A 12,784-nucleotide genomic window follows, 5' to 3' on the forward strand; every position below is an offset into this window, starting at 1 on the left:
CATAAGGTGCACGATGCACCCATGACCCATAGTAGACGAGAAGGCCAAGAGAAATGTTTATGATCCTGAAACGAATAGTGTTTGCATTTTCATTGGGAACGAAAATGTAATATATTAATTTCTATATTTCACTTTGTAAGGTGACTACATTTGCATCCACAAGTGCATTATCCAAGAATAAACATTACGTTAGAGCCACTAGATCGTGGGCGTTTATGAAAATTTCTATTTGCGGACTAGTCTAGAGAAAACTGGACAGGAGGAATTATATTTAAAACATTGAATAGTCCGTTACATCACAAATATGAAAATTTCCTTTGCACAAAGCAAAAAGACTCGAATAGAACAAAAATCTGCCTTATTAAATATTTTATGGTGCCTCAATTAAAATAGACGCGTCTGGAATGCCACGAATCCACAAAAATGGCAATCCGTTGACAATTGAAAATCGCGAAGATCCCGTGTCAAATTCGAATGTTCCCGGGCTCTACGGTATTCTCTGATGTACCGACGGCGGTCGGCGCGCGCAGGTTGCACATTTGTCCACAGGTGGGCGCCATTGTCGTAAACGTGGCGCGGCGAGGGCTGCGTCAGTATTCCGCGAGCTTCCATCGCGTTCTGTCGTAGTTCAGCTTTGGAGGAAGAAAAAACTGTGTTCCGCTCGATCGCGAGTTGCTGCGGAGAACTGGCAGAAGAGTGTCTTTCGGCAGTTCGATAGAAGACAACGGGACCTGAGGATGGCGGACGACAGCCACGAGAACGGCACCAGCAACGGCGACGTGCCTGAGATCGAGCTGATCATCAAGGTGAGCCTGGCACGCGTGCGGAGAACCGAAGAGACAAGGAAGGAGAAAGAGATAGGGGAAAAAAGGCTATCGTTCCGTGCACGATATGGGCGTGGAACTGGACTGGTTTCTTCCTGTACTCTCTTCCTCCTCTCTCGGCTTCTCCTTCGTTTCGGTGATCACGAGCGCCGCGCCGAAACCGCGGAAGAACCCCGGCGGTGACAAAGAGACCCTGGTCGCCTGTCCCGCTGTCTTCCTTCCCTCGGAACTCGCGAGACAAACTCAGGCCCATCGTCATTCTCCTTTTTCCATTTCGGTCACCGTCGATCAGATCTATCCGCCGATCGATCGCCCGATACAATTCTCCCGACCGGGTGGACTTCGGAACATGGTCGGCGTACAGCGTCCGTTAATATTCGTATTCGTCGATGACTAATTGTAACCACTGAATCGTTTTTCCCCCAAAGAAGTCCGCATACACATTACGATAACATCCACGCCGGATTCGGCGATCTCCCACGTACCGGGTGTCTCCGTTTCACTCGGTGGAATCACTGCATTCAGCGGGAACATCTCGATGGTTATTTCCCGGTGACGTTTTGCGGTTTCGTTAGGAGCAATGTTACCGCTCGCCAGTCGAATATAAGCTACCCCGTATACATAGCTTCTTCAGTATCCCCAGCGGCTCTTAACCCTTGTTATTCGTTGCTGCAGATGGTGTAAGTACTATTTTGTTAGGAACAATGTTAAAATTTGGCAATTGAGTGTAAGCTACCTCGTAGGTCATAGGTATAGCTTCTTCAGTGTACCAGCGGTTCTCAACTCTTATTCCTCAATGGTACGCATGGTGTACCTCGGAGGGTTGTTATGCAAAATAAAAAATTTTTCTTTCTTTAATAATCTTAGACAATTGAAAATGGTTCGTCGTCAATCTTCGATTATAAACAGCCGGGAATGTAATTAGGTACACATAATTTTGCAATTGGTTGAAGTGTTGGCAATGTCAGCGAATCAAATTATGATCAGGTAGGGTGTCGTCCCGGTTGCCTTCTTTGCCGCTAGTAGTATTCCAGGTTGTTATCTTTCGGGAATTTTACAAGTGGTTAACGTTCTTAGTGTCAGCTTAGCAGCTTCAAAAGTTCCATACAATCGACGTAAATAATGTATTGAATGAAGTAAATATTGAAATGTCAAGATTTATGATGTAATCTTTTCTTGCTTCTCAGTACCCAACTGGCAAAGATCGATGGGAAACAGATTCTTTTCGTGCCCCGGCAATTGATACTGAATTCTCTACTGGTCAATGTCGCTCAATGGCAAAAGAGATCGTATAATGAACGTTGAGACCGAAGGAGCCACGTTGGTGAAGTTAGGTCGGAGAATGCGTATGTTTACTACGTCATCGATGTTCTCTTCTTGGAAGACGGAAACCCTTGACTGTGCGCTATCTCCCGTGATATGTTTCGATGGTAATGCTGCGTTCCTTTCTCGGCAGAGCAGAGAGCTTGTCACCGGTTGATTCATACATAGTTTATAGCTCGCCTTGGCGAGCCGCGTCCCTTTTTCCCGCGTAATTTCATCGAGAAAACACGAGCACAGTCGGTCAATGACGATCGCGACGCGTTCACACCGGTCGCACTATTAATTTAGCCAGATTAGAGTCGTACACGCGTGCTTAGCGAGGCACGAGGAAGCAAATAGCGCTAAATGGTACCGCGGTTGCTCGCGGAAGTTAGATCAATTTTTCGTCGGATCTTGTAGCTTTTCCAATATGGCGACCAATGATGCGCGGTGTTTATCAGAACTGCAAATTTTATACACTTCTAACACATTTTTAACGATCCCCTGTTTCCTAGAATCGACACAATTTTAATTATAAGGTTTCATGATAACCAATTGATTATCTGTCGAAGACAATTTGCTCAAGACTCGGCAAACGACACGCGTATGAAACCGTTGATATCAAACGCATTTTTCCCCAATATAGATAACGAGGAGCATTGTGTGTTTTGATAGGGAATAGCTTATTGGGAAACAGTTTTTATTACCTTGCGTTTTCGGCGAAAGAATCAATATTCAACTGTATGTACTTCGAACTCTGGAATAACTTCCAGTACACTGTTATCTGCTCAACGCTTATCAAAATTGTGCCAATTATGGCAGACAAAACATTTTTCTTGTATGTCCAGAATAACTTGGGGAATGAAATATATTTTATAATATTATTCGGTTGGAAGTTAGTAAGTAAAATCGTACTTTTTCTGAAAGATATATTTACGTGGTTTCTTATTAACACCAGTGCAGGTCTTTTAGACCAGAATGTTGATTGTTCCAGGCTGTGAAAAATTCCAAGATACTTACGTTTATTAAATACAATATCGACAAACTGATCTAAGACGGAGGGTGATCGATTGTGGGATCCAGGAGAATTTGATTGGACGAGGGATTAGAAAAAAATATGTGCAGAGTGATAGGCCGGTGGCGATCGATTCGATCGAGGGCGAACTCGATCCAAGTTCTCGGAACGGTCTTTCACCGTGTGCGTTCCTGGGAAACGACTCCTTAAAGGGAAAGAGGCTTCCCTCGATTGTCCAATTACGAGTTTGTCGATTAAACTTTCGCCAATCCGGCGATCGGACTCGACTCGACTCGCTTCACCTGTGTCGCTCCTAATCTAGCTCAAGCCGTTCTCGTGAAGCAGTGTCAAACGCTAATCTTATCGCGTCGGCTGTTTGATTGCCGATGAATCTCGCGCGCACTATGCACACGATGGGAAACGGACAAACTCTGTTATCGTTCCCTGGCCTAAATAAATAAATAAATAACCGACAGGAACGCGCGGCGCTGTCGTTCAATTCGTCGTATTCTCACAGGGGCAGTATTCTCACGATGATAATTTGATTAGCCTAACACCTTACCTACAAGACTTACGCTAACAAGGTACAGGGAAGTGGGAACGTAATTCTGCAAACATTACCGGTGGCAAAAATAGTAATTGAAAAGTAATTTCAAATATAAGTCGAGGACATTTCAAATTTTTGATACACCCTGTATGTAACGACGAACACGTTGATTTAATGGCCCCGACACCTTTCTCCGAATTGTCATAAATTATCCGTGTCGTCGCTGGAATTAATTAAACCGACGACCGACACATCTATTATTTTCACATAAATTTTTTTTTAATTAGTGTACGCGTGTCAATCTTTTATTGATATTGGAATGCGATATACGTTACGAGGAAAATATTTCTAACATTTTGGAAAATCCTCGTCCTCAAAGGGCCAAGTGCAGGAAGTGGGAAAAGGAGGAATAAAAAACAAGGGCTAGTGGCGGTACGAAGCGGAATCCTGCGGGAGCGTAAAATAGCCGGTGAAGTTTCATTACACGAGGAGATTTAATGGTAACTGGCCGACCTTGCACTCGGAAGGCGATCATGCGAGGTCCCCGTAAGTGTGTCAAACGGGATGAAACGACGGGGGAGCTCGCCGAAGTCCTCGAGATTCTACCGTTAAACGATGAACTCCTTTACCTTCCGCTTTCCTCGCTCTTCTGGCTTTCTTTCCCCCTTTTGCTGCATAAACACACTTCTTTCCCCCCTTCTACATCCTCCTCGCGATTATCTTGACGCTTCCAATTCGGGTTATTTTGCATTCGCTCTTCCCCGTCGGTCGTTGCCATCAAAACACTCGTGGCAACAATCTTTGCCTCTTCAGGACCGATTTGTTTGGACTAGTTTGGAGTAAAAAACCTGTTCAATCTTCTGTTACCAAGCATCAAAATTACTCAGTGTCATTAGTAATAATGAAATATTTTTATGTTTATCTTGATGCAGATTAATAATATATTCTCTGTATTCCACTTACCGATTTCCATAAACGCATAGAATCCGCAATCTGTTAACAAGCACTATTCGAAAGGAAATATCCTGTCGTGTTTCTCACTCGAAAACACGAACGGGAAAAGTATCGCATTACCGAGTGCGGTTGCAAAAAATCGATCGTACGTTGCGGCTTAATCTTCTCTAAGGTCATTACACAAGCGTCATCGGTTTCAGTTAGACCGGTGCTCTTGAATCTCCGAGTAGGGTCACGGTATAATTTCCTTATATGTTATATACAGAAATAGTTCCAAGTTCAACCAAAGCATGAACTAAAATTTGGGTGCAACTTAAGGAAAGAATTTAAGAGCAGCAATTACTCTCTTGTTGAAATTGCTGAAGGAAGCAAGAAATTTTTCTTTTCATCTGTTTAATATTCCTCTGTGTTGACTGAGGGGTTGGGCCAGCAGGTCAAGAACAAAAGCTCTTATAGCCTCTTATGGCCTACAAACACAACGCGGTTCCGCAAGTGTCCCAGACGTTTATCCTGGAATATATTGATGTCTAATGAACAGTACCATCTGCGAACGAGCACATAAAAAGAAGGAACGATGGCATGACGTATCCTCTACGATCAGAGGACACGTACGTTATGAAACTGTATTCATTACCGTAGCATACTCCACCGATAGATGAATCGTTCGCCTGATCGCATATTTACTTATTCACCGTGTACGGTCGCATAATGTATTAGGCGACGTATCTTGCACCGTTGCTACTTCTTTCCACTTCCCCTTGCTCGAGATATCGATCTACATCGCCTCTCGTTTATTTGTTCACTCAAATTTTTGAATAATCGCTGACGGAAGAGCCGTGTAATTGATTCCTTCGCAAATTACGGGTTAACTTCATAAACACATGGCTGCATCTCACCTTTACGTTGCAATTATGTACAAATTTCCTGCTTATGCTATCTTATTTTATTGACGCTCGTTATTATTACGGTATATATACTCTTTTTCTAGGATTCTGCCGATTTTTTTAAAGGCTTCGAGAACGGAAGTAATTTTGATAAAGTTTGTGGGACGCTCTCTTGAGGAAATCGACAGTCTTCACAAATTAATTATAGAGTAATATCGTAATTTTTATAGTACAATCGTACAAAAAATTCACATTAGCCGCTTACCTGAAAATTACCATAAAATATTGTATTTTTTATAAATCTGAAAGCTTGGAATTAAAGCGTAAGGCAAACGGTTAAACAAAAATTGTTTAGTTATTCGAATAGTGTCTTGCACCCTGGTAAAAATAAGCTCATTTCTCGTGTCCAGCGGTTTTACATTTCCTCCGAAACCGTACCTCGGTCACGTTGAAACGCGAATCCTGTGTGTAGGTGCACCGGTGCGCGGAGAAATGCTTATTTCAGAAGAAATCAGGAATTTGCTTCGGTCAACTCATGACGGTATCTCATATCCTACAGGTGTGCAATTTTAACCAACATGCAACGCGAAAATCCGTATTCGTATCATTCAATGTACGTTCGAGAACCGGATCAAATAATCTTAACCAGAAACACGTTTGCAACCTTATCATGTAATGATAATTCCTGTATATGTACCAGCCCTAGGACTTTGGAAATCCTCTGACTTGCTCGTCGATCTGCTTTTCATACTATTTATGAACAGCGAATCTTTAAGACGAAATGAATCCAACAAAGGAACAAAATTGTACACGTAATATCAAGATCCGTGATTACCTTCTCGATTAGTTTAATTAGCAGCGCCAGTGTTAACAGGCTCAGCGTTCAGTTAATTCAATTTATCAGTTAATAGATTGCAATTCGGTGCATTTAGTATTCTCCGTTATCAGTGAACGTAATTCCAGACGTAAATTAACTCGATCCACAACCGGGCACCTGGATAACCACTTTTAACTTATTTAATTCGATATTCCGAGTACACTCCTGCTAGAAAGTCAGACAAAGTTGTTTCTGCTCTTCATTCCGTGGATACCTTTACATTTTATGTATAAAATTCGCGGTGCGAAAACATACACCGGAAGTCTGAAGTGCAACCTCGCCATTGTATTTATTGAACGTCGAAAATTTTGCTTACTTTCATAAAATTTAACACATTCATTTATTTATCACTGCATTATCCGGTGTACGAATACTTAACACGTCGAATGCAGTCATGACATTAGTGGCCCTGAATATCAATTTATTCGGTCTGCGATGGACTATATTATAGTGCAAAGTGCAAATTTAATTGCCAAGTAACTAATCATTATTAATAACACCGATCGATCATACAAATGAAATAAGACTTAAGGTGGAGTAGGGTAAGTCCGTTAATTGGTTATTTTTATTATAATATGAACGAAATTTCTCTAGCTTGTATTTATTAATGTAGTATAAGTTAGTATGAACTATTCGACATAGATGTTACCCAAGAATAAGATGTCAAACAGTCACGTGCGAGGTACATGTACAACTTTGAGGTTACCCTGAACGTGCAATAGTTTACAAGTTATTAATATATTCTGTGTTGTTATTTTAGGTAAGTACAACAAATATTGATGTAGGTTTACATTAAATAAACCGTTTTTATTGTATTTTTTTAAATTTATTGAGAAAAACACTGAGATGATCTTGCCCCGTAAATATTACTACACGGGGCAAGTCCGTACTATCACGGTGGGGTAAGTTTTCGTACTGTATGGGTAACTATAAAACTAAACAATATATTTAATGCAATAAAAAGCATTTTATAGCAGGCTTGTTAATCATTCTTTTCTTGCCCCGTAGCACTTGAAACAAGATTTTAAAGTAGTTTTAACTCTCGGAGACAATTGTACAATGTTCTATCAAAATGATAATTTTCAAGCAAAATTAGAATCCTATTTAATTCATCAGTAATAACTGTGGCAAGAGCTTGATACCAAGAACGTTAAGTTTTTACATACCAAACTGAAAATACATTAGTTTAAAGTCCACCTTTGAAAAAACTAGGGCGGACTTACCCCACACCACCTTATTCCAGTGTTTCGCAGGCTTGGAAATATTTTCCCGCGCGTCTCTTCCCCAAAATGGCGACCGACGTCGAAGAATGCGTCGTCTAAAGAGAATAAACGCGTTGTTGCTGGATGAATATTCAAACGGAGCGTATTACTTATGGCCGCCTAATAGTTCACGACAAAGACCATGAACGTCGATTGTAATCGAATTGGCGAACTTTCGCAAGAGAGAAAGGACGCAATTCGCGGGTAGATGTTGGTCTCTCGCGCCCGCTCGAAGATGAAAGACGTTCCAGCGTCTTCGTGACATTTGATCCACCGTCGACGCTTTCCTCGCCACTGATATTTGATGACACGGATACCTTTGCTGGTTTCCGTCGTTGATCGAAGTCACCGAGATCGATTCAAGCTCCGTTAGATCGTTGAAGCGGATTGCTGATGATTGCTGACAATGAGATGTACCGTAACTCGAATTCCCACTTGCGGCGGTCACTTCACGAAATCCGAGGGAAATTCATTTACGAGCCTCGTCGAAACTGTAATAAAAGGTCGATGTTATTATAGTACTTCTCTCCGATTCCTCGGCATTAGGTGACTCTCGAGAAATACTTGCCAAACTCGTTATACACCGGGAATGATACGGAATTTGTTGACCATTTCTCCATGAGTTTTTGTTCATTCGCATCGTTAGGATAAAATAGAATCTGATTTTGCAGAGTTAAATTGCTGATATAAAAGATAAGCGAGGAACTTGAAATATAGGAGAATGCGAATAGATATGTATCGACATTATGGCATCGACGGCCAGGCAATTTAGGCAATTTGTCGCTCGGGACACCCCACCGGACGATCAATCTTCCACGGTCCGTCGTGTGCCGGGGACATTTTCCAAAAAGCACACGGAACTGACCAAGCGCAAAATTGTTCTGGCCTTGGCCAAAAAGTCTCGGCGAGCTTGGCACTGGTGTGTCGGGCTCTCTCTGCGGTGCATGACTTGCTCTCGCTCTTAAAACTCAGAGGTCGGGCTTACGTCACCGGGGAAAAAATACTCCTGCTCGTGTGAACGGCGATTCTGCGTTCATTCTGCGTTCTCCCTCCCACCACAGAAAGTCCCGATACGTTGAGAGATTTCGTTTTGGATGCCGCCTCGTGAGATTGTCGAAATCGAGTGAAAATAGAGGCGACGCTCTTGATGGAGAAGCTGGCGCGGTGCCGGGATTCAATTTACTCGCGCTAATGCACGATGCTCTTGATTATCGCCTCTTCGGGATCCAACTGCCGGGACCAACTTTGAGGAAAAAGCATCTCGCTGCTGCAGAAATACCTTTTCCTCGGCAGCTTTGGTCCTCTTCCAGATGATCGTTTATTAAAAGCTAATTTGGATTGGAAGTTATTGCTGCAAGCTTGCTCAACTGGTCCAGAAAGGGAAATTAACTCCCTAATCTCTTGATAACCGCGTTAGCTACCTTCTCTTCAAGATCCAAGGTTTATTACTATCATTACAACGCCATGATCTTCAGGTGTATCATTTGCAGTAACGTTTACAGTCAACTCGTAAAGTTATTCTCTTCAGTACCTATTAATGGAGCCAGACGCAGGCTGTAGGCCTGCACGTTAGGGGATGCTGATTCTTAAAATAAAATTAATGGTCGCTGTAGTACCTCGTTGAATATCATAATTTCCACAGCCTTTGAAACACACGACTCCTGGGATTGTGATTCGTGTGAGGATGAGGGACCATTTTGAACGTAGAGCCGCTATTAAATCATCAGAAGCGTCCTCGTCATGTGATTTAATTAATGAAAACTTGAATAGTGGCTCATTTTAAACGAAGCCACCGCGACTGGCGGAAAAGGACAATTTTCGGTAGTACAAACTGGATACGGTCGGAAGAAACTTTCGAGCGTAGCCTTGAGGGAGAAAGAAAGAAAGTGGGGTGCGTCACCAAGGGAATAAATAAACCATGACACCGGGAAAATGAGAGCGGAGCGAGTACGCTAGATACTCTCAATTTGCTCGATCAACTGGAGAAAACAGTTCCATGCTCGTCCAGTCGAGTCGCTTCAACGTTGACCACAGTCTGTGCCCAGCATGATTGTGCAAGAACCGTGGCATCCATGAATCCATAGTTTCGAATAATGTGCCCACTCAATTTCCCTGTCGTTAATAATGTTCAATAAAGCTGTCGAATCAAATTCGTTTACGAATAACATTGTATCCACGTGTTCGCAGGCATCGACGATCGATGGCCGCAGGAAGGGCGCCTGCCTCTTCTGTCAAGAATACTTCATGGACCTGTACCTTCTCGCGGAGTTGAAGACGATCTCACTGAAGGTGACCACCGTGGACATGCAGAAACCACCGCCAGATTTTCGCACGAATTTCCAAGCGACCCCGCCGCCGATTTTAATCGACAACGGGGACGCCATTCTGGAGAACGAGAAGATCGAGCGACACATCATGAAGAACATTCCCGGTGGACACAACCTCTTCGTGCAGGACAAAGAAGTGGCTACCCTCGTCGAAAACTTGTTCAGTGTACGTAGAAACATTTCATTGAGCCATTAACACCTTGACCCAGTTTTCGTTCCATTTAATAATTGAAATAGTTCAAGCTAACCGTTCGATTTGCTATTACAGAAATTGAAGTTGTTACTACTGAACGCAAAGGACAAGGACAAAGACCCAAAGTCGTCGTCGCTGATGGCACACCTGCGCAAAATCGACGAGCATTTAGGTCGCAAAGGGACGCGTTTCCTCACCGGGGACACGATGTGCTGTTTCGATTGCGAACTGATGCCGCGGCTGCAACACATCAGGGTCGCCGGCAAGTACTTCGCCGATTTCGAGATCCCGGAGACCCTGGTGCATCTGTGGCGATATATGCACCACATGTACAGGCTGGACGCCTTCTTGCAAAGCTGCCCGGCTGACCAAGACATTATTAACCATTACAAGCTGCAGCAGGTAACGGACACGCGGCGAAAGAACTGCATATTTATGCAAATATATAGCTCGCAGAAACTGGAATCAGGCGAAAATTGTGCTCTGTTGAGCCCTCTGCATTCCTTCAAAATTCATAGACATCTAAAGTTCCTTGACCCTTATAGGCTCCCCTTATTTTACACTTTAAACGAAGAAATTGTATTTATGCCACATTTTTAAGAAGTGCATCTTGTAAGACTTAGGAGTGTATTAGAGGTTGCACTAGTCCTCTTAGGATTAGCGTTAAGAACGAAGACTCAAAGGAGTACTAGACCTACTTTATGAATGTATTTATAAAACCGTGTAGTAGATGGGTAAAAAGCGACCTGGTATGAATAAGGCTGACGAAGGTCAGCCATGTAGATTTTAGTCGCCCAACTCGTTTGTAAAGTCACGTAGAAATGTAATGATCGCTGTTGCAGAGTATGAAGATGAAGAAGCACGAGGAACTGGAGACCCCAACGTTCACAACCAGTATCCCAATCGAGGTCAACGACGACTAGGCTGGACCTGTGCCGTCGGGCCTACGATCTCGTCACATTGATTCAGAACAAGCATGATGATCGTCGGCATCAGTGTGGACACGGACGGTGCATACGCGACGGCGCAGTAAACGTTTTTTTACGATTGTTCTCCGACGAACGGCTCCGTGTAGGAAGGATCTAATTAATTTATGAGAGTAAAAAGTATTCGGAGCCCCGTCTCCACTTTTCGATCGCGTCGGCGACGGACGCCCGTTTCTACAAACACTTTTGCTACATTTGACAAACGATTCGTCGACGCTGTATTACGGTCCAAATTGAATGCAGATTACAAGTAGCTTTTTTACCGCAAGAGACAAGAACGTATAAGTACATACACACGTGAAATGTATTAAGGCCTTCAAAGACGACCAGTTACGCGTGTCCAGAGAACCACATGATTTTTCCTTCTCCTTTATTTTTCTTCGTTCGTCTTTGTTTTTTTTTTCGTTTCTTTTCCCTTTGATGGCTACGTATGATGAGTCGTACGTAAATCTGATTTGAGTAGCATTATTATTAGTGAATGGCATTTTAATCTTTTACATTGTACTTTAGATCGAGACTTCGTGTATTTTTTTAAGAGTTTCTCTGTGACCCCCCTCCCCCCATCTTTTGATGGTTAGCAATCAAATGAAGAATACAAGAGAGACGTATGCATTCGAATAGTGATTGACCATTGAATATATTAATATATTCCTCCACCGTTTTCCCCGTTTATCTCCCGTCAGAATGTAATTGATTTTCTTTCAACAACGTCTAAAATTATAATGATAGTCTGGATAGTAAGGGATATTCTAGTCCGATGTATTTTCCATAGGACGCAATGTTAAAAAAGCAGCGCTTTGGGTTTCGAAATGAAATAGTGCATACGTTTCTTGGAAGTTCTACGTTGTAATACAAAGTTCTTAGTTAAATTCGTCGATTTGATTTCGAAATGTGAATTTTCGTGGATGGCTCCACGCATGGAATGAATTTTACGAATAGTATGCCTGGTCGTTGCGGACCTCTTTGTAAATGTTGCCTTAAAAGAGGTGGAAGAATCATCGTCCGGGAAAATAGCGCTTCTTATTAACACAGTCCAACGATTTAACAAACTCGGTATTTTCGTATTAGCTATTATATTATGATAATTATATTATAAATGATTATTATTGCTATTATTGTATTACTTTGGTTTATACTCGTAGAAATGAATATACCAGTGTTTACAATAATTGGGTATCAACATTTATTATTTAGGGCCTCCTCACAACCGCGAAACGAACATTCGTATTATTTATAAAATCTCTGTTACAATCCACAATTCTAACTGTATGATATACCGGTACAAATATTAATATTAATATTTTTACGTGACTCTACACGTGCATTGTACTTCAGTACATTCGAAAGACTCTTGCAAGTGATACATTACAGAAAAATAATTAGAAAATCAGCAATTCAAATTTCTTATTTATCTTGATCGCTCGCGTAAAACGCAGCTCGCATAATCTCGAGAAAATCATAAACGGGATCCGGTAATGAAAAAGAATATATCTATCCCGACGACATCGCTATCCATTCGTGTGGGTTTTAAAATAGCACGCGGTTTCCCCTTCCTTGTGACCGCAACTATTACGACGCGTCTTCCATTCATAAATAGGGAAGCACTTGTCGTG

General features: G+C 42.2%; 1 protein-coding gene across 1 annotated transcript; it reads left to right on the top strand.

Annotated features, from left to right (window-relative positions):
* Positions 1–584: 584 nt before the first annotated feature.
* Positions 585–12,340, top strand: Clic (chloride intracellular channel protein 5). The gene is made up of 4 exons (XM_076436905.1): positions 585–806; positions 9,853–10,158; positions 10,261–10,587; positions 11,028–12,340. The coding sequence occupies exons 1-4, from the start codon at positions 738–740 to the stop codon at positions 11,106–11,108; spliced, it is 783 nt and encodes a 260-aa protein (XP_076293020.1). The 5' UTR covers positions 585–737; the 3' UTR covers positions 11,109–12,340.
* Positions 12,341–12,784: the final 444 nt, after the last annotated feature.

Source organism: Lasioglossum baleicum, chromosome 13 (assembly GCF_051020765.1).
Source record: "Lasioglossum baleicum chromosome 13, iyLasBale1, whole genome shotgun sequence".
In the NCBI taxonomy this organism is placed as follows: Eukaryota; Metazoa; Arthropoda; class Insecta; order Hymenoptera; family Halictidae; genus Lasioglossum; species Lasioglossum baleicum.

Bases quoted from the DNA above. Each gene is read 5' to 3' on its own strand.
- Clic (XM_076436905.1), top strand. From the start codon at position 738: ATGGCGGACGACAGCCACGAGAACGGCACCAGCAACGGCGACGTGCCT. The intron at 807-9,852 runs GTGAGCCTGGCA...ACGTGTTCGCAG, and splicing joins AGATCGAGCTGATCATCAAG to GCATCGACGATCGATGGCCG. The intron at 10,588-11,027 runs GTAACGGACACG...TCGCTGTTGCAG, and splicing joins ACCATTACAAGCTGCAGCAG to AGTATGAAGATGAAGAAGCA.